Source organism: Peromyscus eremicus, chromosome 5 (assembly GCF_949786415.1).
Source record: "Peromyscus eremicus chromosome 5, PerEre_H2_v1, whole genome shotgun sequence".
Taxonomy (NCBI): Eukaryota; Metazoa; Chordata; class Mammalia; order Rodentia; family Cricetidae; genus Peromyscus; species Peromyscus eremicus.
The window spans coordinates 136,318,264-136,342,287 of NC_081420.1; the positions used below are offsets into that span (position 1 = coordinate 136,318,264).

General features: G+C 50.5%; 1 protein-coding gene across 2 annotated transcripts; it reads left to right on the top strand.

Moving 5' to 3' along the window:
- Positions 1–223: 223 nt before the first annotated feature.
- Drc7 (dynein regulatory complex subunit 7) lies at positions 224–24,024 on the top strand. 2 transcript variants are annotated; one of them, XM_059264597.1, is made up of 18 exons: positions 224–310; positions 3,071–3,310; positions 3,622–3,796; positions 4,938–5,063; positions 5,613–5,807; positions 8,235–8,393; positions 8,680–8,898; positions 13,373–13,501; positions 15,632–15,704; positions 16,469–16,597; positions 16,792–16,920; positions 17,967–18,187; positions 19,341–19,556; positions 20,875–20,985; positions 21,067–21,177; positions 22,071–22,265; positions 23,561–23,700; positions 23,784–24,024. In XM_059264597.1, the coding sequence occupies exons 2-18, from the start codon at positions 3,105–3,107 to the stop codon at positions 23,875–23,877; spliced, it is 2,628 nt and encodes an 875-aa protein (XP_059120580.1). In that variant the 5' UTR covers positions 224–310; positions 3,071–3,104; the 3' UTR covers positions 23,878–24,024. The 2 variants fall into 2 exon arrangements, with proteins under 2 accessions (XP_059120580.1, XP_059120581.1); XM_059264598.1 differs by lacking the exon at positions 224–310 and adding an exon at positions 322–501.

Here is a 24,024-nt window from a genome sequence, read left to right on the forward strand (position 1 = left end):
TTGAAGTTGCCTTGGTCATGGTGTCTCTTCACAGCAATAACTAAGACACTTCACTGGAGGTTTTTGTTTGTTTTTTTAATCATTTAATGATGCTGTGTTTGACAGCTAGCTCACAAAAATTCCTAAAAGCTTGATCAGCTCTTGCACTCAGATACTCTACCATCCAGCACACTATGGTGGTGATGGTTGGGGAACTAGACCCAGGGCAATTGAAGAAAACTACATTTCCCAGAAGCCTCCTCTCCCAGGGCCTGCCCTCTGTTGTTACCATGGAGACAACTAACAGCTAGTAAGACTGTTCTTGAAGAGGGTAAGGAGGGATCTGGGAACTGGGGATGGCTAGACCTGCTTGAAATAGGGAGGAGGAGGAACAGGATGGGGGGAGCAAAGTACTTCTTGGGGGTCTTCCAGCCCTGGCTTGCCTGATGAAAGCTTGCAGGGGGGCCTGTTTTGTGGGGAGAAGGTTACTGCTGGGAAGGGACTCCAAGAAGGACACTATGGGTAAGTCACTGCATGAGGAGTAGTGTTGCAGGTCTGGACCCTGGACCACTCTGATGACCCGGTTTGTGACCTTGAACCCCAGCTGGAATGGGCCTGCCCCCTGATACCTTCTTTGTGCCATGTTTCTTTTCTTGCTCCCCATTCCCCACCCCTTCCCTTCCACGGCTCCCCTATCTTACATGGGTTTCAGAGCCAGAAACACATGTGTTCCAGTCAAAGATCTATTCTCTGCTAGCTGTGACTTGGATGATTCTCTCAGGCTCTCTAGTCCTCGGTAGTCTCACCTGTAGAGTGGGTCTCATAGGACTAACTACATCAGAGTCACTTAAGGATAAAGGTTATCATTTTTGTATAGCCCTGGGGCTTGGCACACAGTAGGCATCTAGTGAGCTGGAAATGACTTAGGAGGCATTACCCGCTCCCTGGTTATCTGCCCTGTGCCCAAGAGGCAGGCGAGGGGCTTTGATAACCAGACCATGCGGCTTAGCTGGAGAACTGTCCCTAGGAACAGGAGTCCTGAATGGGTCTGCAGGACCCAAGGCCTCTGCTAGGATTCAGACAGACTAGACTATCTAGCCATAGGCAGTCAGCCTTCCAGAGTCCTAGAGCACAGAATATCAGAATTGGACCAGCAGAACCTGCTCCCCTTCTACATCGCAGGAGGGGAAATGGGGGCCAGAAAGAGGTGGGGAGTTGCCTGTGAGCCCCAGCAGGAGCTGCTAGCTGAGTCAAAAAGAATAGCAAATACCCAACTCCCACCTCTCCCTGTGGCTCATTTTGGCCTGGCAGCCCATGCCTTCCTCTGCAAGAGTCTGGGGCAGTTGGGTAGGGGTGGAGTGGGGAGGCAGGGCCAGCCTCCACTCCCCTCCTCCTTATTTTGCAGTGCTGGAGATGGAACCCAGGGCCTCATGCACACTGGCAAGCACACTACCACTCAGCCACATCCCAGCTCACCCGCCTGGTCCCCTTTGCTCCTTAGTGTGACTCCTCTCTCGGAGCTGAGAACAAGTCTGGATCCCTTTTCTCTCCTATCCTCATTACTGTCTTGTGTCTGCACTGCTTCCAGTGGGCTGGAGGTTTCTGTTCTACTGAAGTCGATCTGAAAGGTGGGTGGAGGAAAGGCCTGAGCTGCAGGGCAGACAGACAGGTGGACTGGTGTTGGGTGTCATGGAGCAGAGACCAAGCAGAGGCCAAGTTTTTACATGAGTTGGGAGTCTTGGGGTGGTACTAGGCTCAAGGCATCCCTGGGAACCTGACTCACTCTCCTCTTGTCGTTAGCAGACAGCCCTGGTACTCCCAGGGGGCCCTTCACCAATGGCTTCCCCACCTCCCACTTGGTGTGAATGTCCCAAGCATAAAATGGACCTAGAACCAAGGCTGTGTGCCTGTTGCTCTCTGCCCTCCAATGGCCTCTCTCCTCACATATCACTGGCCAGCCTGGGCCATGTCCCCACCACTCACTGCCAGAGAGACCGGGAAGTGGAATACTACAAACCTGGCACCATGGTGCCCCAGTTCAAGCCTGGGACTCTGTGGTATGGAAAGGGGCAGATCTTTGGGTTGGTGACCGTGAATCTTAGTGAAGTCTTGCTCTGTGGCTGCATACACAGCATCTCAATGTGTGTCACAGGATGATAACTGTCCTCTGGGCTGTCATCTCACACACACACACACACACACACACACACACACACACACATACGCCCTAGCAGTAACTCTGCCTTTTAAAACGTTAGTCTTAAATTTTGTGTGTGTGTGTGGGGGGGGGGGTTGCAGGTCAGCTTGCATGTCTGTGTACTACATGCATGCAATGTCCATGGAAGCCAGAGAGGGCCTCAGATCCCCTAGGACTGGAGTAACAGATGTTTGTGAGCCACCGTGTACACACAGGGAACATGTGCAGGGAACCAAACTCGGAGACCTCTGGAAGAGCAGTAAGTGTTCTTATCCTCTGAGCCAACTCTCCAGCCCTGCAGGTCTTTGTAAGCTGTGCTTCAGTTTCCAGTTTAGTGAGATGAGATTTCCTTTACTTTCTATTTTGTGGGTCTTGTTTGGTTTTGCCTTGCTATTCTGAATAACTTCTTTTAATCCAGGTGACTCATTGAACTTTGTCAATACACCTCAATAGGAAACTATATATTCAGCAATCCCTACAGCATTAATGTCAAATACTGGAAAGAGAACATGGTTGTCAAAGCCACATTAATAACTTTGGGTAACCTGATGCTGACTTTGTCTGATGTTGAGAAGGAGCTTGGCTCTGTAGCCCAGGCTAGTCTGGAATTTAAAATCTTCCTGCTTCATCCTCTCCCATGCTGTGATTACAGGCATGCGTCACCATGTCCAGCTCCTTGTCTTTGTTCTAAGGGAGCTTTGTATTAGAAGGTGTTAGAGATGGGCTAGCACCAAATTGAGACTTCCTCCCTGGTAGGAGGGATGCCTCCAAGGGACGCTGTTCCTCCTCTATGAGGAAAAGCATTCCCAGGCCCCTCAGCTTGCACCCGGTGGTCCCAGTGACGTCTTTCTGGCCGACCATGGTCATTTTGAGCATATCTGCGTTTCCCTACAGAGATATTCTTCTCTAGCTATCCAGAGATATCAGGATGGAGGTCCTGAGAGAGAAAGTAGAGGAGGAGGAGGCGGCTGAGCGTGAGGAAGCAGCTGAACGGGCAGAACGGGCTGAAAAGATGGAGAGGATGTCGAAGCCCGCCGAAGTGAGCAAGGAGGAAACCATCATGACAGAGGATGAGCTTCGAGACCTGGATAAGAGGCTCAAGGCCATCGAGCCCCCCATTCCAGCTGAGTACCCGTGAGTGTCAGGACTGGGGCTTCCCACCCAGCAGCCCTGGCACAGTTAGAAAGGACCAGGCAGAGGAAGGACCGAGCCCGAATGGCGGCACCCGGGCTGGGAGGGTGGCCATAGAGGGATGAGGTTCAGTATGAGGGTCTGCTTCCGGACTGCTCATCTTTCCTCCGTTACTTTGTCTGTGTAAAGGTGGAAGTGTGGGTAGCTGTGAGGACTAAATGAAGTCAAGGCACAGACAGCTCAGGCGCTTTGGGGGTGCCTGGGGTGCCAAGCACGGCCTCACTCGGAACTTTGCCACCCCTCCTGGGACACAGGATCATAAACAAGGCCCTCATTGACGTGACCAAGCTGCCTCCTTCCTACACTACCAACTCGCCCAAGGAGGAGCACCTGCTGCTGGTGGCCGACAACTTCTCCCGTCAGTACAGCCACCTGTGCCCGGACCGCGTGCCTCTCTTCTTGCACCCGCTAAACGAGTGCAATGTGCTTGTAAGCCTGGGGCTTGGAGGGCAGGGCCAGAGCAGGAGCAGAGAGTGGAGGGAGGCACAGCCTCCTCTCCACTGTCTCGGGGGCGCATCACAGCTCTCCCGTGAGTCAGCTCTGGCCTGCCAGGAGCTGGAAGAGAAGACTGCAGGGGAAGGCAGGCCTGGGATCTGAATTGGAAGCTGGGGGGTGGGGGGGCGGTGAGCCCAGGACCTATCACATGAGTTAGCACCTACCACTGAGCTACATCCCCAGCCTTCTTAGTCTTGAGTTAAGGGGTCTTTTTACTTTGCAGCCCAGGCTAGCCCCTGAGCAAGCTGTGACTTTCAGCTCTGACTACTAACACTAGCTAGGAGACCTCATGTGCCTGAATGGAATCCTCCTGTCCGTAGGACAGGAATAGATGGGAAAACTGAGGCCCGGAGAGGCTCAGGGAAGTACCTGGGGCCATGTGGAGGGAAGCAAGAAACCTGGGCCAGGTTTTAGGGCCTGCTCTGCCCCGCTTTGTCCTGTTCCTTTGCCCTTCCCTTAAGGGGCTGTCACCTGCTACTGGAGACCACCTTGGTCACCAGCTACCCCTGCTTAGAACCTCTGTAGGCCGCCGGGCGGTGGTGGCGCACGCCTTTAATCCCAGCACTTGGGAGGCAGAGCCAGGCGGATCTCTGTGAGTTCGAGGCCAGCCTGGTCTACAGAGTGAGATCCAGGAAAGGCGCAAAGCTACACAGAGAAACCCTGTCTCGAAAAACCAAAAAAAAAAAAAAAAAAAAAAAAGAACCTCTGTAGGCTCTGCAAGGGCCTCAACCTTGGAGATCTATCTCCTTTAGCCCTATCTTATTGGGTGACCTTAGACAATAAGGTCACTTGTCCTCTCTGAGCTTGGAGGGAAGTCCCCAGTCCTTCTAGCTCAGATCCAGAATAAGCTAGTACTGTCCCCATGGAGTGATGTGAATGCCTCTCAGCCGTTGTCACGTCCTCTGGCCAATGCCCGACCTTCCCAGCAAGGGTCTGCTCCACCACACTGAGGCCCGTGAGTCAGGCCTCTTTAGGGTCCTCCTGAGAAGTCAAGGAAGAAGGTTAGGCCAGGCAGGCATGGATGCTCACAGGTTCCCTGCTACACATGGTCCCTGACATGATCTCTCACTTGCAGAAGTTCGTGAGCACCACCCTGAGGCCCACACTGATGCCCTACCCGGAACTCTACAACTGGGACACCTGCTCCCAGTTTGTGTCTGACTTCCTTACCATGGTCCCTCTGCTTGACCCGCTCAAGCCGGTAAGTGCTACTTCCTGGTTGCATGGGGTAGGCGGGCAGGATTAAGGCAAGTCTGGGCGACAGAAGCTCAGGCAGGCAGCTCAGGCAGGCTCCAGCCTTCTCAGACACCTGTAGGGGGAAACGCACAGAGAGGCAATCACTGGCCTGAGGATACACAGCAAGCCTGGTCTCTCATCTGGTGGATTCTGCCTCAGTCTCCCTCTTTTATTTCAGGAGGTACAAAAGAGCTGGGGACATCAAGCTGCCTGTAGCCTTCAGCCCCATCTTTGGGCTCCTGAGAGGTTCAGTCAGCTTTTCATTGAGAAAGGAAGGAGACAGGAAGGAGGGGTCAATAACCGCGCACTGATAGATGGATGAGAAGGATGGAGGAGGAGGGGAGAGCATTGGAGGAGAGCCACCAGTTCCTTAAATTGGCAGTCACATGTGGGTGGCGTGGGTCTGTTTGTCTCATGTCCTCAAGAGGCTCCCGATGCAACAGGGACCCGACCCCTGCAGGTGGGTGGTGAGTGGTGCGGGGTCTGGCCCAGCTGACGGGTGTTCTGTGCTCAGCCCACACATCTGTACTCCTCGACCACTGTGCTCAAGTACCAGAAGGGGAACTGCTTCGACTTCAGCACCCTGCTCTGCTCCATGCTCATTGGCTCTGGCTATGACGCCTACTGCGTCAATGGCTATGGCTCCCTGGATCTGTGCCTCATGGACCTGACAAGGGAAGTGTGTCCGCTCACCGTAAAGGCCAAAGAGGTAATGCCTGATGCATGGCAGAGAACGCAAATTCCTGGGGCTGCCCATCCACCTCAGAGGATCAGGGCCTGCCCTGACCATCCTTAGAGAAGCAGGAGCTAGGTCCCTGCCTTGGCCACCCTTAGGGACGGGAAGACCGTGTCTCCACCCTGGCTACCCTTAGGGACAGAAAGACTGTGTCCCCGCCCTGGCCACCCTTAGAAGACTAGGGCCACCCTTAGAGAAGCAGGTCCCCACCCAGGCTGTCCATACACTTATGGGTTTCTGCCCTATCACCAGGCGTCCTCTGTTGCTCCAGACTCCCTATTTCAGACCCTTGGAGGTTTCTCCATCCTCAGCATCACCCACAGCTCAGTTCTCCAAACTGCTGCCACTCTTGCTTTGTCCTTGCTCAGTTTAAGACACTGTGCTCGCCAGGCGGTGGTGACGCATGCCTTTAATCCCAGCACTTGGGAGGCAGAGCCAGGCGGATCTCTGTGAGTTCGAGGCCAGCCTGGTCTACAGAGTGAGTTCCAGGAAAGGCTCCAAAGCTACACAGAGAGACCCTGTCTCGAAAAACAAAACAAAACAAACAAACAAAAAAAAGACACTGTGCTCCCACTGAGCAAATTTTATGACTCACATGGTTTCTACCTTCTATCTAACTATCACAAGCTTACCCACTTCCCCCTGCATCAGATAAAATCTCAGCTGGTCCTTTTAGTGGTGGGAAACAATGGCCAAGTGAGTGCTTGATTCTCAGCCCTCCTCTCCCTTTGTGGTTCCAGGATGGAACCAGGAACCACGCATGTGCTGGGCAAGCATGCTAGTCTAGGCTACATCCCTAGCCCAAAAGTATCCTATTTAGTGGGGAAAAGTTACCACTACCCCCAAGGAGTGACAGTTGAGTTTTTTGTCTGTTGATTAAGAACTTGATGATGACCAGAGTTTCTGCAAACAAAAGAAGCGCTTTTAAAATTTAAAAATGTTAAAGTTAGCATATGAAGTACTGAGTATGAGTGTGGTTGTGGTTGTGGGTAATGAGTGTTCATGAAGGCATTTTTGTGCATATGTTTCATGCCAGAATCACACATAAAAAAAAATCTCTTTACATTTGGAAAAACACCATGCTGTGCACAAAAAGAGCTTTGCACACCCTGGGTGGATTCCAGGGCTCTGTGGCAAGAGTCAGCTCCTCTGCAGCTGAAGGATGAAGACCCAGGGGCCTGAAGCACTAAACAGGAGATTTAGGAAGAGGGAGAGGTACCAGGTAGCCTGCTTGCTTGGGCCTGGCTCCCCAAGCAAGTTGTCTTAGTTAGGGTTTCTATTGAATGAGGAGACACCATGACCATGGCAACTCTTAATAAGGAAAACAATTATCTGGGGCTGGCTTACAGATTTGGAGGTTTAGTCCATTATCATCATGGTAGGAAGCATGGCTCACAGGCAGAGATGGTGTTGGAGAAGGAGCTGAGAGTTCCTCATCCCAGTCAGCAGGCAGCAGGGAGAAACAGTGGGTGTGGCTTGAGCATTTGAAACCTCAAAGAGCAGCCCCAGTGACACACTTCCTCCAACAAGGCCACATCTAACAGTGCCACTCTCGATGGACCTGTGAGGGCCATTTTCTTTCAAACCACCACACAAGGGACGAGCAAGTGCTGTCTCGTACCTTTTCTTTCCATGGCCTCTGAGCTCACATCTCCTGGCCTCCTTGTCTCAGCCGCAATGCAAAGAATCAACTTACATCAATATGTAACAAAGGTAGAGAACTTTCTGGATGATAAACAGGTCTAATGTGGGCATGAACTGACTCAGTGGCTACTTATCATTCTTAGTGTACAGGAAGATAAAATGGCATGGTAAAAAAGCAAATGTGATAACGTGTTTTGGAGAATGGAGACCCAGGGATGGAAACCTGGGTCTGGCTCCCAAGATGGGAGATTGCATTTCTGTTACAAGCCGTCATTTTGTACATATTTATATATACATGTGTACACATATACGTATAGAAACACACATATGTGCATGGAGAGAGAGAGAGAGAGAGAGAGAGAGAGAGAGAGAGAGAGAGAGAGAGAGAGAGAGAGAGAGAGAGAAGAGAGATTCTTTCCTGGCCCAGAAAACTTGATCTTGGGGTCAATGTATGAAACCTCCCAGGGATAACCCATGAAAACTCTGACCCCAGACAATCTGCTCCACCTTGTGGCTAGGATCCAGGTCAGCCTGGGCAGCGGGGTTAATAAGACTCCTCTTGCTGTGAACAGTTTCCAGCGCTAGGCTGGTGGGGAGGTCCTTCGGGTTCTCTTGCTGTGCAGCTACGCTTGATCTGTAGAGAGGACCCCCGCCCCACCCCACTCCTCCCTAACTCTGCCGCTCCCTCTTCTGTCAGGGTAGACCCTGTGAAGGGTGTGGGTGGGAGCTGGACTTTCCTCTGTTGTTGGGTGACAGGCAGTCAAGATGGCAGAGAAGACGATTCCTAAGAAGTACGCCATCAAGCCGCCCCGGGACCTGACCAGCAGGTTTGAGCTGGAGCAGGAGGAAAAGAGATTGCAGGAGATCAAGGACCTGGAAGAGAAGCGGCTCAGGGAGGAGGAAGAGCGCCTCCTGGTGGGTCTCAACGGCCCTGCACTCTGGCGTGGCTGGTCACAGTACCCACAAGGGATAACATACTAGGGCCCTAAGGCCTTCTTTTAGGAGCCACAAAAGCGCTCCTTACCTACGGTAGAGCGCATTGCTTTTCTTCAGAGGAAATCCCACCCCAGGTACTATCGTCCCACAGAATGAACCACAGATCTGATCGGCCCCTCCCATTTTGTGGGTTGAAACCTTGGGCTTCGAGGAAGGGTGATGGAGAGTTCCCCTTGGCTGGGGGTCACCCACTTTCCCTGTGCAGGAGGAAGAGAAGTCGAAGCCCGACCCCCTGCATGGCCTGCGGGTGCATGCCTGGGTCCTGGTGCTGGCCGGGAAGCGTGAGGTGCCTGAGAGCTTCTTCATCGACCCGCTGACAGCACGCAGCTACAGCACCAAGGATGAGCACTTCCTGGGCATCGAGAGCCTCTGGAACCACAAGAACTACTGGATCAACATGCAGGACTGTTGGAACTGCTGCAAGGTGCGCGGGAGCGGGGCGTGGGGGTAAAGACCAGGGATGGGGGCAGCTCCTGACATCAGGAGGCCCCAGAACCCACGCTCTTGCCCATCAAGGACCATTCATTCCGGCAAGATGAACTTCTCCAGTTTTGATATGTGCATCCCTTTTAACCCGCGGGCTGTTGGCTTGTGTGGATGAACTTTGGGTGGAAACATAACACCCACGCAGGAATGTGTGTACACCTGCAGCACTAAGCATATTGCCCACTGAATTCTGTAAGCTGATCAGGCCCTGCTTCCTGCACCCAGACTGAGAAAGAATATGACCCATACTTCAGAAATCCTGTGTTCAGTTGCTGTTCCTTCTTCCTGCCCTCCCAAATGTATACTCGTACTTTAAGGACATAAACAGCACAGGCATGGGCTGGTAGGATGGCTCAGTGGGTAAAAACGTTTGCCACCAACCCTAATGACCTGAGTTAGATACTAGGGACCGACCCACATGGTGTAAGGAGAGAACTGATTCCTGCGAGTTATCCTCTGGCCTCCATATTGACACCACACCTCACACACATGCACGCACGCACGCACGCACGCACGCACGTGTGTATATGAAGAGGTACACAGTCTTAAATGCATATCTTACTGGATTGGTTTGTAAAAATGAACTCCTCTACATAACCAGGACCTGCCCCCTCCCACCCAGTTACAAGCTCAATGGTAAAGCAGGTGCTTAGCATGTACAGGCTCTGAGTTGATCCCCAACACTGGAAAAATTCATTTATATAAACCAGCACTCTTCACTGAAAACGATGCATAGGTCCACAGGGAGATGATGACCTTATCTGAGCCATCATTGAAAGGTAGGGGTGTGGGCGAGAGGAATCGGCTTTGGGGACAGAGCCCATGCTGACTTCTTACAGGGTCCCTCAGTTTATTCTGATTCAGGACAGCTCATCAGCTGAGTCGTACAGTGTGTGTTCTTCGTGTTGGTGTGTGTCGAGTCATGGAGATACTCGTGAGATTCATCCACTTCCTGTGTTCAGTACTTGGGTCATCTTCACTGTTTATTAATTCCCTCTTCTTGAAGCACACCAGGACTTATTTTTCTATTTTAGAGCGGCATGTTTAGGTCATTTCCATCATGGGACTATTTGGGATAGCGCTGCAGTGGGCATTTCCCTACCTTCATTTCAATGAACACATATACTCACTTCTGATTGGTCAGGAATTAGGAGAGTCAGATTCTTCCCTTTTGCAAAAAATGACGGCATTGATTTACAGTCCCCACCCCCAGCATTGCGTGAGAGTCTAGACACCCTCCTACTCCTTACCAGTACTCAGTCTTTATTTGTTTGGGAGTTTGAGATGGGGTTGCTCTCTAGGTTCCAGGATGCTCTGGAACCCACAATCTTGTCTTAGCCTCCTGAATGCTGAGATCACAGGTGTGCACACGGATGCCCACCCTGTTTTCTCTCTTCTTATATTAGCTGTTCTGTGGATAGAACTCGGTGTTGCATTGTTTTAAAACTACGGTTGATTTTTGCATTGTCCTCGGATCCAGGAAGTTTTAAACCTGCTTGTTAACTCTAAAAATTAGAAAGACTTTGGGGCTTTTCTATCTGCAAGATCACTTAAAAACCTCCTCTAGGTTACTTTCTATAGAATTGATATTGTTTCTTCCTTGGAAGCCATCTGGGTCTAGAGTTTTCTTTGTGGAAATGTCTTAAACAGCACATTCAGCTTGAATAACTTTTTTATTTTGGCAGTTCTGGGGATGAAACCCAAAGCCTTGATTGAGTATTGCAGGCAAGTGCTCCAGCACCAATCCACACACTCCCAGCCCAGGGCATTTATTCTTGAGTAAATTCTGGTCATTTCTGTCCTTTGGGAAAGTTTGCCCCTTTCTTTTAAGTTTCCCAATTATTTCTATAAAAATGTTAATAATTGCTCCTTATTTTCTTTTTAATGTTTTAGAGTCCATGACTTTAATGTTTAGAGTGATGACTCTATTCTCTCTGTTGCCACTGATAATGTACATATTTTTTTTTCTCCTGATGAATCTAATTAGGGGCTTATCAATACTGTTAGAATTGTCAATAAAACAGCATTTGGTTTTGTTGATTTTTTTTCCTATAACTTTGCTTCATTTTTTTTCTACTTTGATCCTTATTATTTTCTAACACTTGCTTTAAATTTCATGAATTTGTTTCTTAAGGTGGAAACTGAAGTAATTACTCTGGGCCTGTTCTGCTGGTAAAGACCTTCATTTCACCCTGAGCTCCTCCACTGGCATCCCACACATGTCAATGGCCTGTGGACTTGCTTTTATTCAGTTCAAAAGTCTCATTTTTCCTTTTCACTTATCCAGTGATTTACAGGTCATTTTCAGATGTGGTGCTTCAGACAGACCCCAGCACTTGGGAAGCAGAGGCAGGTGGATCCGCCAGGGCTACACCGAGAAACCCTGTCTTGAAAAACCAAAAACCAAAGCAAAACCGAAACTGATGTTTCATTTATAGATATGTAGATATTTCCCAGTGGTCTATTCTTTATTTCAGTCTTAATTCTCTGATTGTTAGAGATACTTAGAATTCTTGGTGTGTGATCCCACTGTCTTATCATGGCTGGGGTTTTGGTTCAGACTATGCTGCATCTTAAGCGTTCTGTGCATTTGACAAGAATGTCTGTCCTTTGAGGTTGGGTGGAATGTTCTACTGAATGTCAAGTAACTCCAGTCAGTTGATGGTGCTCCACTCTTCCAAGTCTTTGCTGGTTTTCTATATTCTAAAGTTTTTTGACACTATCCAAAAGCTGGATTATAATGTTGGATTTCTGTTCCTTCTATTGTTCTATGCTTCACACTTTCTAGATATCTATTTACAATCCGTAAATGCAGGTTCTCTGGCTTTCTTTAGGTTTATGTTAGCACAGACCATCTTTGCCTTTTACAAAACTCTGTTTGTATTTTCTAAATTTAAGTATGTATTGTTGGGTCTTTCCTTTATGCATTTTGACATTCTCAGCCTCTTTATTATGATGATGAGGCCATTTACACTTACTATGTTTTGTTTTAAAAAATTAAATTTATAGCTATTATTTTTCTATGTACACCCTCAAATTTGAAAACATTTTTTATGTTTAATTGAAAATATATTTTTAAGCTTGGCACGGTGGTGCACACCTTTAATCCTAGCATTCAGGAGGCAGAGACAGGAGGATCTCTGTGAATTGGAAGCCAGCCTGGTCTAACAGAGTGAGTTCAAGGATAGACAGGGCTACACAGAAAGACCCTATCTCAAAAATAAATATATAGATAAAATTATCTCATATAAAATTTTCTGATTATGGTTTCCCCACAACTTCTCCCAGATCCTTTCTACCTCCCCACCCGCCTAAATCAATATGCTTTCTTTTTCTTATTAGAATAAACAGGCATCTAAAATAATGATAGTAATAACACAAAGAAAAAGATAAGATAAAATAAAAAAACAAAGCAGAATAGGACATAACAAATAAACGGAAAAAAGAGCCAAAGAAAAAGTATAAGAAACACACACACACACACACACACACACACACACAAATCCCATAAAAACACAAAATCAGAAACTATGATATATAAGCAAAAGACCTGAAATGTTAAAAGCAAACAAGCAAAAACAAAACAGGAAAGCATTATGAGACCAAAAACCCCTACAAAAATACCCTTGAGTTTGTTCTGTGGTGGCATCTACTGCTGAGCATGGGGCCTGCCCTAAGTGTGGTTTGTATTCTCAGTGAGACTCCTTTGGAGAAAACTAACTTTTCTTTGAGAGCACATATTTGAATGTTCTGTGTGTGTGTGTGTGTGTGTGTGTGCCTAAAAACCACATACAAAACTTTTTGGAGATAATTGAATGCCAACATTTCCTTTATGCCAACCCACATTTAAATGTTTCTTCCCCACAAGGAGGGTCTTAAAACAAAAGAACCAAATTCTTTGTCTCACAGTTCTGGAGACTGGAAGTCCAGGACCAAGGTCCTGGCAGGGCTGGTTTCTTCTGTGATCTTTGTATCCTCCTGAGTCCCGAGGAACAGCTGGCTCTTGCCTCCCTGGCCTGGGGGACAAAAAAAAACCCCAAACAAACAAAAAGACAAACCAAGGAGGCTCACTTGAACCCAGTCATTGCCTAGTAGTTCCCCTGCTCAGAAAGCTCCGTAGTGACATACAAAGCTCTCATATACAGGTCTGTTCCCAGCAGAAGGCGCCCATGAGTCTCCTCTGGACATGCTGTAGGATTTCTTCTTAGGCAGATGATGGGAGGGAGAGGGGCCTGTTTCCCTGTTGAGATGAAGAATGCGGCTGGATTCTTAGAGACTGAATGAAGCTGACATTCTGCACAGCTCCTGCATGCCTCTGGGAACAGCCATTTCCATGTCCTGGGAGCAGGCACAGGTGTGGGGTGGGGGTGGGGGATGGTGGTGGTGCACTCAGTTGGTTCTCTCTCCATCAGGACTTGGTCTTTGACCTGGGAGACCCAGTGAGATGGGAGTATATGCTCTTGGGGACCGATAAGCCTCACCTGTCCATGGCTGACGAGGATGACGAAGGGCTGGATGATGATGATGATATAGACGACCTGGTGAGTCTGATGGCCTGAGGGTGGGTTGAGGGGCTTCACCTGTTTTGCATCAGGCAGCCTGACAGACACCCCTGAAAACATGTGCATGTATAGGGGAATCCAGATGTAGCAATTATACAGTCTTCGAAGCAGAAGGGCGTGGGCGAGCCCCCATCTTACAGATGGGTAAACAGAGGCCCAGGCATGTCCAGTGACCAGCTTAGGACTTCCCAGTGAGTTAAGGAGTGACAGTACCTGAATTCAGTCTCTCATATCTGGAGTCCTGTTCAAGGGTTGGGCTGCTCCTTGAACAGCACATCTCTTTGGAGTGGGAACCCCAGGGCTGGCCTCTCTGCTAGTCACCATTATGATTTTCTATCAAGCCAGGCCTTTCCTTCCTGTCCTATTAGGTCTTTCTTCTAAAGCCCATTGGCCCAGGGTATCCCCTCATCAACCTTCCTTCCGTCATCTCCTAACAAGGTGTGTGTGTGTGTGTGTGTGTGTGTGTGTGTGTGTATGTGTGTGTGTGTGTGTGTGTGTGTGTGTATGTGTGTGTGCTTCCTGCACAAAGTCTAGAGTGAGAAATCAGAGACTAGGAGCCCAGGAGCCTTAGGCAAATTCACTCTGCTTTGGGATCTTCCATTCCTCCCTTATGTGTAAAAGTAGGCGAGGGTCACAGACTGTGTTTGGTATCCATAGCAACAGTCACAAGTGGCATCTAACCCTGCCATAGCGAAGTGTTACAAACTGGGAGTCCCACACTACCGGAGGCCGGAATTTTGGGATCAAGGTGCCGGCAGGGCTGCTTTCTTCAGAGATGCCCTGGGTTTGCTGATGGCCATCAGTGCTGTGTTTGATCTGGCCCTCTCTCTATGAATCTGTGTCCTAACCCCCTTGTCTCACAAGAACACTTAGCACTCATAAGGAGGCCGCCTAAAGACCCCATTTGGACTTCGTTGCCTCTTCCCTAAGACCTTCCTTCCAAACGCACCTGGGTTCATAGGTGCTGGGGAGAGGGTTTTGATGTGTGATTTTAGACAGGGCTTGAGCAATGCCCATAACAACAGGCCACACTGAGGGGTGGGCTCTGCTTTGGGGCGGGCTCTGAGCTCACTCCTTTAAATCTCCTCCACTGGGAAGCTGACAGGTTATAGACAGCCGGCTAAACGAGGCGCCACAAGACCCACCCAGGAAGTGAGAGAGCCAGGAGCCGAGCCTGAATGGTCTGGCCCACCTGGGTTCTCAGAGGTGACCATTATGATTCAGCTCTGGGAGCTGCCTGGGAATGACTGAGTCACCCTGTTCTCCACCTCCTCATTTCTGAGCACCGGCGCCCCCTGCTGGCTGTGAGCATGGACCAGCCGTGTGCAGGGCATGCAGCCCTAAGTGGGGAGTGCCCTTAGACTTAGGACCCCACTCCTTCTGGAAGCCCTGTCACAGGCCTAGAATGAGAATCCTTGCTACCTCCAACATGGACAGATGATATACACTGAGAACCAGCACTCAGCTGTGGGACCAGCCCTGGGATTCCTGGGCTGACTCAAGACAGTTCTGCCAATGCCCCCTGCACACTGCTCATCTTGTGTGTTCCTGAAAGAAGTCACAATTAGATGAGCAAGTGTCCAAGGTCTGAGCGTTGTTTGTGGCAGGAAGCGTACACATAGAAAACCTCGAGCCTGGTCTGAGGGTCATTTGGCCAGGCCAGGCCTTATTGCACAGACAGGGGAAAGGCAGTCAGGCAGAGCCCCAAGGCCAGTTCATGACATCCTTTAGTCCTCCCAGGTAACAGCTAAGGAAACCAAGGCTTAGTGTGGATGAAGAACTTTCCCAGCCCTCCTTACCTGATATTAGGTATAGTTAAAGGTATGGCTCCATGTGACCCTCTCTGAGAAGCCATCATGGCCGCAGGTGGTTTGGCTGGAAGTGTGGGATATGAGAGCAGGCACTACTGTCTTTGACCAGGCAAGTGGGGAATGGGGGTCTGCCCAAGCTGACTCCTCCTCTTCCTCATCCTGATCATGCTCCCGATTTCTGTCTCTTCCGGGGAAACGGACAGCTCCCTAAGCAAGTCTAGGACTGGGGTAGGAGACAGAGCTGCGCCATGGCCTCTGCTCCAAGGCCCTGGCTAGCATCCACCTCCTCTCCTCACAGGCCAAAGAGGAGGAGGAGAAGAGCTTCGACATGCCGCCTTCATGGGTCGCCCAGATTGAGATCACCCCGGAAGGTCTCTGTCATCACCAGTTCCCACACCCCAGGGAGTTCTGTGGCCATAGCTCAGCAGAGAAGCCATAGAGGTTTCCCGGGCCCTTCTTTCCACCCTTCTCAACACCCCACCAGCTCTGTGCCCAGGGCCTGACACCATCTGGCACACAGCTGGACTGTTAACATCATGACCGCCAAGGTCTGGAACGTGGCCTCTTTCCTTCCCTCGGAACCTCTGTTTGGAGGAGGCCATGTGCAGTACCTGTAAGGGGTGTCAGGGGGTCAGGCCCCAGGAGACATGGGCAAAGAAGGCAGGGGAGTGGGTCACCTTTTGCCCCATGTTTACATGTGCCCTTCTAGGAATACCTAGACCCAGAAGAAGGGCACAGCTTGCTCCAGCAGGTGGCAAGTGCTGGGGGAGAGGTCATGGAGCCTGGAGTGGGAGCACTCATCACAGCCTAGATGAAGGATGGAGGCAAAGCGGGACTTAAGAAGTAGGGACCACTGGGGATGTGTTTTGAAGGATCAGAAGTCATTCTGGCATCGTGTTCTCACTGGTGAAGGCCTGGCAGGGGTGAGAGGTGGCTGGGTCACAGATATGATTCTCAGGGAGCTCTGGGGTTCTGGCTTGGATGCCTTGGGAAGAGCTGAAGCCAGCACTAGTGACTGTTTCCTTCCTCCCTGGAGCTCTTTCCAGGCCCAGAGGCACTTTATAGGCGATGCAGAAAGTGGAGACGTGGCTAGGAAGGGTGGAAGGAGAGATCCCAGCCCCCTCTGCATCCACAGAGTTTGAGACCCGTTGCCCCAGTGGAAAGAAGGTGATACAGTACAAGAAGGCACAGCTCGAGAAGTGGGCCCCGTACCTCAACAGCAACGGCCTGGTGTGCCGCCTCACCACCTACGAAGACCTGCAGTGTAAGGCACCCTGGGGGACAGGATGCGGGACAACCGAATGCTGTGCTTGGTGACTCTGGGCATATCATGTCTCCTTTCTTGGTGTGTGTGTGTGTGTGTGTGTGTGTGTGTGTGTGTGTGTGTGTATGTGTGTGTGTGTGGCAGAGGCCAGAGGAGCTGGTCTGCCTGCGACAGCCATCTTTGGGCCCCCGCAGGTACAAAGGTTCTGGAGATCAAGGAATGGTACCAGAACCGTGAGGACATGCTTGAGCTGAAGCACATAAACAAGACCACAGGCCTGCAGGTGGACTACTTCAAGCCGGGCCATCCCCAAGCTCTGCGTGGTGTGTGGATCCCACGGCTGGGCAAACCAAGAGCCCTGGGGGAGGGGGGCTTCCGTATAAGCATGTGTGATGGGAGGAACCAGCCCCAGGTATCCACGAGGCTCTCGGGTGGCGATATAGACAACTGCTTCTGCCTCTGTGAGATAAAGAGGTGTGCAGGCAGCTGTGGAGGCTCAGAAGAGGAAGATGTTGTGGTCAGCAGCTCTCTAGGAAAGTCAAAGCCAGGGCCACATGCTGTTCTGTGGCTTGGATCAAGCTGGAATCTCCACCAGAGGCCACGTGGCGTGGGTCACATGTAAAGGGTCTAAGAATGTTGGGCAGTAAAGCCAACTAAACACCACGGACAAGGGCAAGTGCAGAGGGCAGAGGGCCCACTGTATACCGACTATGGCTAGGAGTCCATGAGCTGGGAAGGTATGCATTCTAAGATTCATATCCTACCCCAGACTTCACCAGAGCAAAATCTGGGGCCAACCAACACACGGAAACACATCAACTGTGTTGGGGAGTGGTAAATTTCAAGATTAAACCAACAAGGGACCACACCACGGCTTTTGTTGTGAGCAAATGGTCCTAACCAGATGTGACAGGGGTTAAAGGCAGCAGAAAGTTGCTCCCTGTTGATACTGGCAGACCACTCTCTTCTTAAGAATAATTGAGCTAAATGTGTTAACATGGGGATGTAGCTCAGTGGTAGAACACATGTTTAACATTTCTGAGGTCCTGTGTTCCGTCTCTAACAACAATAATGGCCTTAACATGTGCATACATTTTAACCCAGTCATTCCTCTGCTGAGAATTTGTGGTCAGAAAAGAGCAAGAACCATAAGTGCATGATGTAGATGTTCATCACGGAGTTGTTTATAAAAATGAAGAATTGGATGTAACCATAATACCCAGGAAGTCAGGACTGGGTACCTGGCTAATGCTCACGTGTACTGAAGAGCTGCTCTCTCTCTCTCTCCCTGGGCCTGGGATCGGGTGCAGAGCTGGCTGCCACAGCTCCGGGTGCTCACCCGACTCCTTCCTTCCCACCCCCTATCCAGTGCACTCATACAAGTCTATGCTGCCTGAGATGGACCGCGTCATGGAGTTCTATGAAAAGATCCGTGTGGATGGCCTGATAAAGCGGGAGGAGACGCCCCTGACAATGACAGAGTGCTATCAGGGGCGCTCAGACTTCCTCTCCTATCGCCACATCAATTTTGGACCCAGAGTCAAGAAGCTCACCCAGAACAGCGCAGAGTCCAACCCGAGGCCCATGGTGGTGAGAGCATGCTTGGGCTGGGCACTAGCTGCCCACCTGCTCTGGCAGATAGGGGATCGTCAGGATGGGGGAAACCCTGATTCTGGGATGGTATTAAGGCCTGTGATTTTCTGGGGTTCTAAATGTAAAAGAAGCACCTTAATAAATGCAGACCCCTGGCTTGCTAGGGCTAAGCTGTGTCCCCGGCCACTAGACAAAGAAGCACTGTTTCCTTAGTGTCATGAACAAATACACACTTATGACCAGACATCTGGAAATATGAGAAACCAGAGAAATGTAACAACCTCTCAGAATGACCTCTCTCTAATATTACTGTGGACTGGGTTTGTTCTTAGTTGGACAATTAATCCCAGCACTTGAGAGGTGGTAGCTGAAGGATCGAGAGTTCAAGGCAACCCTCAACTACATAGTGAGTCCAGGCCAGTCTGAGCCACATGAGACCCTATCTCAACGAACTCAGGACTGAAGGACAGCTCACTAAGTAAAGCATGAGGACCCCAGTTTGAGCTCCAGCACCCACAAAAACAGCCAAGCACTGTGACATGCATCTGAAATCCCAGCACGAGGGAGGCAAATGCGGGGTTTGTTGGCCCGCCAATGAAGTCAACCCAGTGAGCTCTGACTTCAAGTGAGTCCAGGCTTTGAGACAGAAATGCTATCTTAACAAACAAGCTGGAGAGCAGTTGAGAAAGACAGTGTCAATCTCTGGCCACCACACAAGTGCGTGTATGCACACCAAGGCTCACACACATAATTTGTTCTTGAGAGTCTTTTTAATTTTATTGCGATCGGAGAACCCATTCTCTACAGAGTTCTTGGCCACTGAGCTTCCTGGCCACACACCAAAGGTGCTCCTTTCCATTGTGAGGGATATCTGGTAATGAGATAGGCTTCCTGGGGAGAACTCCCCATCTCTAGGAGCCGGCAAGCAGAGTCTTGTGGAGAGAACTGAAGAAGGGTCCAACACCACCACATAAAGCTGACATGGCTGAGCCTTGAGAACTTAAGGGAGTCACAGAACCTATTGTCTGGCTAGGAAAGACTGATTAACAACCCCCACCCCCAGACTCCTGGATCCTGACAGTCCTTTGCTCCTACCCACGGAGCATGCACAGAAATCCACCTCCCTCCTCTACATGTTCTGGCCACACAGAAAATCACAGAGCGGTTCTTCCGCAACCCAGCAAAGCCTGCAGATGAGGACGTGGCAGAGCGTGTGTTTCTGATCCTGGAGGAGCGCATTCAGCTTCGCTACCACTGCCGAGATGACTACATTACCTCATCCAAGCGTGAGTTCCTGCGGCGCACGGAGGTCGACAGCAAAGGCAACAAGATCATCATGACGCCGGACATGTGCATCAGCTTCGAGGTGGGTTGGCAACTGCACAGGGCAGGAGAGGTGGGGGCACACTCTGGAAACTGTGCCTGCAGCGTCTTCTGGCAACTTGGGAAACCCCAGGTAGACTTCCCCCTCCTCCCCCGTGAAGGGGCCACCGGGAAGCCCATCTCTGTCCCTAGGAACATGTAAAGCTCCCATCTGAGGGCATTTCCCTTGCAGCTCCTCTGGAAGATCATCCCATTTCCATCAAAATGAGAACCCAGGTTGGGAATTTAGCTCAGTGGTAGGGCACTTGCCTAGCAAGCACAAGGCCCTGGGTTCGACCCTCAGCTCCAAAACAAAAACAAAAACAAAAACAAAATTAATTTAACGAACACACAGATTGCAAGCCCAGTGCCACTTTGAGATCTTTGGCAGCAGTTAACTCTGCAGCTCACACACAATTGAGCCTGTATGATAATGAGTATTCAGAGACGGGTAATGCCTAGGGAGCGCTCACCAACCTAAGACAGAGCGCCTGTGTGGCCTGGGCAGGCGTCTCCATGACAGGTAAGGTGACCTGCTGATGTCCCACGCAACCTAAGTCAGAAGCTCATTTTTTTAGTAAAAGGGGGACCTGTAGGGCCCTGCCCCCCCCCCCTTTTGGGTAATTGTTGCCTTGCTTGCTGACCTTGACCTTGATATCCTTCCTATTCTAATTCCCTGCCGGGTTCCACCCTCCTGAATGCTTAAGGGAAGTTCCTTGTCTGTGTATCCTGCATAGTGGGTGTTAACAGCTTAGATGCAAGATTATAAAACATTGGTAGCAAACTTCTGCCCTCCGGGGTTCTCCCATTGTGCTGTAAGCCTGTATTTAAGACCTCTTCTCTCCTTCAATAAACAGCATTCGGCATTAAAAAATAAATAAATAAATAAATAATAAAAAAAAAGAAAGAAAAGAAAAGAAAAGAAAGAAATAAAAGCCCAAAATATTGATTTAAAAAAAAAAAATGAGAACCCAGCAGGCTGAGGCGTCCTCATAGTCCCTGCCTGCACCTCTGGGGAACCTTGACCCCAGATCCCAGGGACCCATTCTGGAGGTGGCAGGGTACTCTTATCTTCCTAGATGGTCTCACCTTCCTAGTCTAGTTAGCACTCTCTGGCACACCCCTTAGCCCTCAGCCCCTCTGCATCTTCCTTTGGTCCCTCTTTGTAACTATGTCTTTGTAGACAAGGATGCTGAGGTCTGGAGAGATTAGTCACCTTGCTTGAGGTCCCCCAGCTAGAAAAAGGTAGTAGATTTAAACCTAGTGGTCCCTAGACCTGACCAGTTGCAGCCTCTCTGTCACCGTGGTGTTTCTGGTCCCAGGTGGAGCCAATGGAGCACACCAAGAAACTTCTCTACCAGTATGAGACCATGATTCACCTGAAGAATGAAGAAAAACTGTCCCGACATCAGGCCTGGGAGTCAGAGCTGGAGGTAAGGTCCTCCCAGAGGGTGGATGTGGCAGGGAGCGGGGAGGGTCTTAGATGTGCATATCCTCCATTATGTGTGATCAAGGTGTTGGAGATCCTGAAGCTTAGGGAAGAGGAGGAGGAGGCACACACGCTGACCGTCTCCATCTATGACACCAAGCGCAACGAGAAGAGCAAAGAGTATCGGGAGGCCATGGTGAGCCTCCCCGCTCTCCCCGGGTCTCCTTCCCTGGAGCCCAGTCTCCAGGGTTGGGAGAGCACGGGAGCCCTTTGTAAGGGATGATGTCACTGGTGATGTCATATGAGTATTCCTGTTGACTACTACCAGCCACACTGACTGTGTTGATGGGTTACCCCAAAGAGCACTTAGGATCCAGGCTAAGTGTCCTTATCCAGGACTGTGGCCAAACCAAAGCCTGCCTGGCATGGAGAAAGAATGAAAACTACATGTCTACCTCTGCCAGGGCTTCCACCAAGGCTGTGACCTGAGCTGGGAGTCCAGCCAACTGACTCAGGCACAGTTGAGCACCAGGGCTCAGCAGCACGGACGGGGCTTTGGCTTTACCCCGTCCCCCAGGTGGGAGGACCTGTTTGGGTTCCCATCCTCTTCCCCACGCAGTGCAGGTCTCTGAAGTAGTTTGCAGTCGACCTGCCAAGGCTGGGCTTTGGATTGTTCCTGGATCCATAGGGAAGGGCAACAAGGGCCCATGTCTCCAGTTTCTCTGGCTCCTGTGTGCCCCATGTAGGGCTTTCTGGGCAAAAGAGAAAAATGATAGTTTAGCATCATGGCTAACCACCACCATTCACTGTAAGTACCTGCTGTGGATTGTTAGGCCCAGGCTATGTGCTTTCCAGACCTAAGCTGGTCTGTTTTCAGAGGAGGAAACTGAGGCTCAGACTGAGAGGTGAATTCATGTCAGAAACAGGAATTACATGTCACCCTTAAACGTGGGCCAAGAGGCGATCCTTAGGAACTTAGGTCGCACAGGAACCCCATCTGGGACCTGGATTTGTGCTACTGCACCATGGACTCGACTGCTCGGGAGGTCTCCTGGACATCCTGCTTTCAGCTGGTTCCCTGGCCCACAGGAGCGTGTCCTGCATGAAGAGCACCTGCGGCAAGTGGAGGCCCAGCTGGACTACCTGGCCCCGTTCCTGGCACAGCTCCCTCCGGGCGAGAAGCTAACACGCTGGCAGGCTGTGCGCCTCAAGGACGAGTGTCTCAGCGACTTCAAGCAGCGCCTCATCGACAAGGCTAACCTCATCCAGGCACGCTTTGAGAAGGTGTGGCCAGGGCCCAAGGCAGGGGAGGTGACCGCACTGTCCTCAGCCAGAAAATGGGTCCTGAAGTCTTTGCTCAGTGCCTCACAGATCTGTGAGACAGATAGGTGGATGAATATGTCTGTAATTGGGGCTTCCAAACACCGACTTCATTATTGGATGGATGAGTTGATAGATGGATGGTAGGTGAATATGTGTGGATAGGCAGGTAGATGGGTAAATGGATGAAGTGGATGGGTGGGTGCAATTGGCTATGTGGGTAGATGGATGTGGGTGAGGATTAGAGGTGGGATAAGGATGGATGGATGGATGGATGGATGGATGGATGGATGAATGAATGGATGGATGGGTGGATGGATGGATGGATGATGAATAGGTGGATGGATTGATGAATGAGTGGGCAGATGGGTAGATAAGATTTGGCAGACAAGGGATAAAGGAATGGATGGGTGCATTTGTGGATATATGGATGGATGGGTGGTACATTCTAACAGCTCCTAGTCCTTGGCCCATTTCTGTGAGAAAGGTGAAGTGTGTACCATTCGGTCTCCATGCAGTACCTTGGTTTTCACAGAGTGCACAGAGCAGAGTTGGATGGAATTGGACACAATAATTCTTACTTTTGGAGATGAGCTTTTGGGGGCTCTGAGCATGTCAGCAACTTGTCTAGATTGTGTAGCTATTTTGTGTGTATGGGTGTTTTGTCTGCACATGTGTATGTGCACCATGTGCACACCTGTGCCCTCAGAAGCCAGAATGGGGCATCAATCCCCTGGGACTGGAGTTTCAGATGATTGTGAGCCTCCATATGAGCTTTGGGAATCGAACTCCAGTCCTCTGGAGAGCAGTCAGTGTCCTTGTTTTGTTTTGTTTTTTGTTTTTAGAGACGGTGTCTCACTCTGTAGCCCCCACTGGCCTAGAACTTGATGTGGAGACCAGACAGGCCTTAAATTCACAGAGATCCCTCTGCCTCTGCCTAATGAGTACTGGGATGTGCACTACCACACCCAGTTGTTTTGATTTTGTATATGAGGTGCTAGTGGTGGAACCCAGGGCCACACACTAAGCCACAGACCTAGCCCTGACTAGCTGCTTTGTTCCTGTTCTGAGTTCATGCCACATGCTGTCCTTTGAATCATGGCTCCAGTAGTCCCCACCCAAGATGTTTTGTGATCCTCTGCCCCTCTCCTTGGGAGGTGCGGATGGGGGCGTGTAATCCTCTTGGGGTAATCTATGGGCCTACACCCTGGCTGAGGACCAGTTCACACCTTCCCCTGCTCATCTCCCTACGTCCCCAGGAGACTCAGGAACTGCAGAAGAAGCAGCAGTGGTACCAGGAGAACCAGGTGACCCTGACGTCTGAGGACGAAGACCTGTACCTGAGCTACTGTTCTCAGGCCATGTTCCGTATCCGCATCTTGGAACAGCGGCTCAATCGGTAAGGGGCAGAGCCAGGAGGGCTCCTGGGAGCACTCTGAGAGTTCGGACATCCCTCACCTTCTCCTTCCTCCCTCTGCTCAGGCACAAGGAGCTGGCTCCGCTGAAGTACCTGGCGCTGGAGGAAAAGCTCTACAAGGACCCACGCCTGGTAGACTTCGTGAAAGGCTTTGTTTGATGCCCCTCATGGGACCATGGCAGAAGCTGCGGGAGAATGGAGTCCCTCCCTTCTCCCCAGCCACCGTAATCCCCTACCAGCCTCACTGCCACACCACCTCCCTGTCCCTCATAGTCTCCCTCAAATAAACAGACTTCCTATTTACCA

Excerpts from the sequence above, each read along its gene's own strand:
- Drc7 (XM_059264597.1), top strand. The coding sequence starts at position 3,105 with ATGGAGGTCCTGAGAGAGAAAGTAGAGGAGGAGGAGGCGGCTGAGCGT. Across the intron at positions 19,557-20,874 it reads ACATGTGCATCAGCTTCGAG|GTGGAGCCAATGGAGCACAC; the intron begins GTGGGTTGGCAA and ends TTCTGGTCCCAG. Across the intron at positions 23,701-23,783 it reads TTGGAACAGCGGCTCAATCG|GCACAAGGAGCTGGCTCCGC; the intron begins GTAAGGGGCAGA and ends CCCTCTGCTCAG.